This window comes from Microcaecilia unicolor, unplaced genomic scaffold (genome assembly GCF_901765095.1).
Source record: "Microcaecilia unicolor unplaced genomic scaffold, aMicUni1.1, whole genome shotgun sequence".
Taxonomy (NCBI): domain Eukaryota; kingdom Metazoa; phylum Chordata; class Amphibia; order Gymnophiona; family Siphonopidae; genus Microcaecilia; species Microcaecilia unicolor.
Genome location: NW_021962868.1, coordinates 37,211 through 40,842, shown reverse-complemented (window position 1 = coordinate 40,842; position 3,632 = coordinate 37,211). Strand labels below are relative to the sequence as shown.

The 3,632-nt window shown below is 38.9% G+C and overlaps 1 gene segment (V, D, J or C); it reads left to right on the top strand.

Moving 5' to 3' along the window:
* Nucleotides 1–2,290: 2,290 nt before the first annotated feature.
* On the top strand, nt 2,291–3,033 carry LOC115458579. The segment is given in 2 exon segments: nt 2,291–2,365; nt 2,711–3,033. Coding segments are annotated over 2 exon segments (375 nt in total).
* The last annotated feature ends 599 nt before the right edge of the window (nt 3,034–3,632 follow it).

Below are 3,632 nucleotides of genomic sequence, written 5' to 3'. Positions count from 1 at the left end.
CCCCACCAACAGAGGCAGTTTGTCCCGCACGGGTACTCGCTGCCATTGTCTACCCGCTCTTCTCAGTTTCACTAAAATGAGCGTACCCGAACTTTGTGCATGCTCAGTTTCATTAAAACTTTGTGCTGCTCCGTTTCATTAAAACGAGCGTGCATGGCGGATTGAGAGCAGAGCAGTGAAAGCAATGCGAGACCAGCGCAAGAAAATACTTCAGCTGGCAGGGGTTGGGGACCCCTGACAGCCAAGGTACCATGATGTGGCCGTGGAGGCAGCAGGGAGGGTGGCTTGGGTCAACTTGCCCCCCTCCCCCACCCCCCCCCCCCACTTGGGTTCTGCCCCTCCACCCCTGCATGTGGAGGCATTTTTATAACAGCTTGCTAGATAGGAAGTCCAAATAGGTCCTTATTTTGAGGATGCAAATTTGTATGGACCATTACTTGCCCATTGCTAGAAAGAGTGTGATGACCAAAATCAGAGCATAACCAATAGATCTATTACAAAAAAAAAATAATAATTCTGCTTTCAATGACTTAAGTAAAAGAAACATGGAAAGCAATGTTGCTTACCTGTAAGAGTTGTTTTCTATAGGCAGCAAGATCGACAGGCACACAGGTAGAGATGGAGCTGGAATGGAATTTCTCTACCAGAGTTCACAACTTACAGTAAAGTTCTGAACACATGTGGTCCTTCCCCCATGCAGTGGCCTCCATATTTTTTCAGTTAGTTCTAGAGCTGTATAAGGGGTAGGGGAAACTTAGAGTTGTGGATGGATTGTGTGCAATCTATGGAAAACACCTATTACAGGTAAACAACATTGCTTTTTCAATTGACAGCTGGTTTGAGTCAGACCGCAAGTGGATGAGTCCCAAGCAACTAATGCTACCATGATGCAAAGAGTATGCCAACTGTTTAGGAGGAAAATATTGTTTTTAAAGGTATTGTTGTAAATGAGATGCAGCCAAAGGTGGGCAGAATATACAAGTAAAATATGAAGAACATTGAGTCTGTTGGAATTTGAAATAGCAGTAGAGATGCTTCATTCTTAAACTGGGAGGGGATGATATGAACTGTTGCTGTGTTCCAGCATCTGCAGTCTGTTATACTGAATGGTGACTGAATGGTAGAAACAGAGCCTGGAATCTGTTTTCTTGAAGAAAGGCTTTGGATTTAAACTGGCCAATATTCAGCCCACAGTGGCCAGCTTTTTTTTATAAACACTGGCCATTGCCAGCTAAATTAGCCCCAAATATTCAATGCCAGGTCATGTCTTGGCACTAGCATGAGTACCTGGAGTTAATTTAAATTGTGTGATAACTAGATTTTATACGGGGCCCAGCCAATATTCAGCCTTGACCCGCATAAAATCTCTGTGCAGGTCCTAACTGAATATCAGCTGGAAACAGCATAAGGGTTTTTCCAAAGGTCCAGAGCCTCCCCTTCTAATTTCTCCTCCCACATTAACTTTTTACTGCTACTGCATACTAATTTTAAAAAAAACCTAATTTATGCTGCATTAAATCTGGGTTTAGCACACTGGAATATAAAGATGCACTAAGCCTGGAATCTAACGCCCTTTAGAAAAAAGGGCCTAAATTTAGAAGAATAAATCCTTTGAATTGTCTTCTATTATTGCAAATCAATTTGCTTCCTGATTTTAGGTCATCCTTAGTCTTTTCCATAACATGCTCCAATGTTGGATGTCCCTTTTGCCTTTGCAAGATCAGGATTTGGACTTTTCAAGCATATGGATGTCCATTAGAGCATTTTCAGATGTGAATATGATTCAAAAATAAGCTCCATAATCTCATAAGCCTTTTTCCTCTTAAAAAAAAAAGATGAAAACTCACTTATGATCTTTCCTTCAGCTATAAGGCCAGCTCATTATACAATCATATGAATGAATAACATTCATGCCAATTTCTGAAGAAGAGAGAACGAAAATCAGAACATTAACATTTGTCTAACACTGCTTGAAAGATCTGTGACAGAGCCAGGACTTTAAAAAACATTCAAAACATTTTCAATAATTCACTTTTGCTTAACTGAAGCACCTTAACTGTTACCACATCAGCCAAACATAACTACATACTTTCATTGAAGAATATATATGTAATAAAGGTAATTTCCTTTTCTAAGACTATTCTAAATGCAGTCATATGTATGTCTATTATAAATGCAGGTGACGTGCACTGATATAGAAGAGTCTGTTTTGCATATTCACACTCAGGAGACATTTCACTAATGTTCAGAGAGTTATAAATGTTTCCTTTTACTCTTTACAGTTTATTAATCAGCAACTGCCAGTCAGGAAGGATGAAGATATCAAAAATTCAGCTCATCTGGATCATGCTCCTCTGGATAAAGGGTAAGAATTAAGCTCTCAAGTTGGATTAAAAATGGAAAAAAGAAATAATTTTGGAAGTATGCCAACAGATTTTTGAACAATTAAATTTCTGAGTGTATTTATTTATTTGTTTCTTTGTGACATTTATATCCCACATTATCCCAAACTAGTCTGAATTCAATGTGGTTTACAATAAACAGTATACAATACATAACAAATAAAAATGCATTAAAAATTAATGGTAAATAGAGTAATAACCAATTGAGGTAAGAATTAGTTGCTTGAGATATGGTTGTTCTTTGATTACTTTTATATCCCACTGTAAAATGATATATACATGTACATATTTATCTTTTCTTTATCCAGATTCCAGTGGAGAGATTGTGATGACTCAGTCTCCAGAATCCTTATCAGTGTCTGCAGGAGAAACAGCCACCATTAAGTGCAGATCCAGTTCCACCCTTCTCCATTCTAATGGTAACACCTACTTGAGCTGGTACCAGCAGAAACCAGGAGGATCCCTTAAGCCTCTGGTCCACCTTGTCTCTACCCGTGCCTCTGGGATCCCAGAGAGGTTCAGCGGCAGTGGGTCTGGGACTGATTTCACTCTTACAATCAGCAGAGTTCAGAGTGACGATACTGCAGTATATTACTGTCAACAGAGTACTAGTTTCCCTTTCACACAGTGATACAGTCTTGTACAAAAACCTTCTTCCACTTCTGGTTGATGTAGTGATTATTGCAGCTGGATATAACACCTATGTCTGCTAATGTCATAACTGGATTATAATATTCAGAGTAAGATAATCTGATATAGTTTTACAGCAGTTTGCTTTGTAGATTGTTCCCTTGCTCTCTTGATCTAGTGACAGGAGGACTGGAATCTGCTGACTCAAAACCTTTCAGATAGAAAAGAATATCAAAATAGTTATGTAACTGCATATATGATATATTACACTTTATAAATTCATTCAAGCATTGAGACAAGCAGTAACATCTTGGAGTGGAACAGGTAGACATGAATCGTTTGTTTACTCGGTCCAAAAATACTAGGACTAGGGGGAGGGGTTGAAGCTACAAAGTAGTAAATTTAATATGAATCGGAGAAAAAGTTTCTTCACTCAACATGTAATTAAACTCTGGAATTCGTTACCAGAGAATGTGGTAAAGCCAGTTAGCTTAGCGGGGGGTTTAAGAAAGGTCTGGACAGCTTCACAAAGGAAAAGTCCATAGACCACCAATGAGTTTTGAATTTAATGTTGGGGGCCAGGGGATTAGATTATGGTAT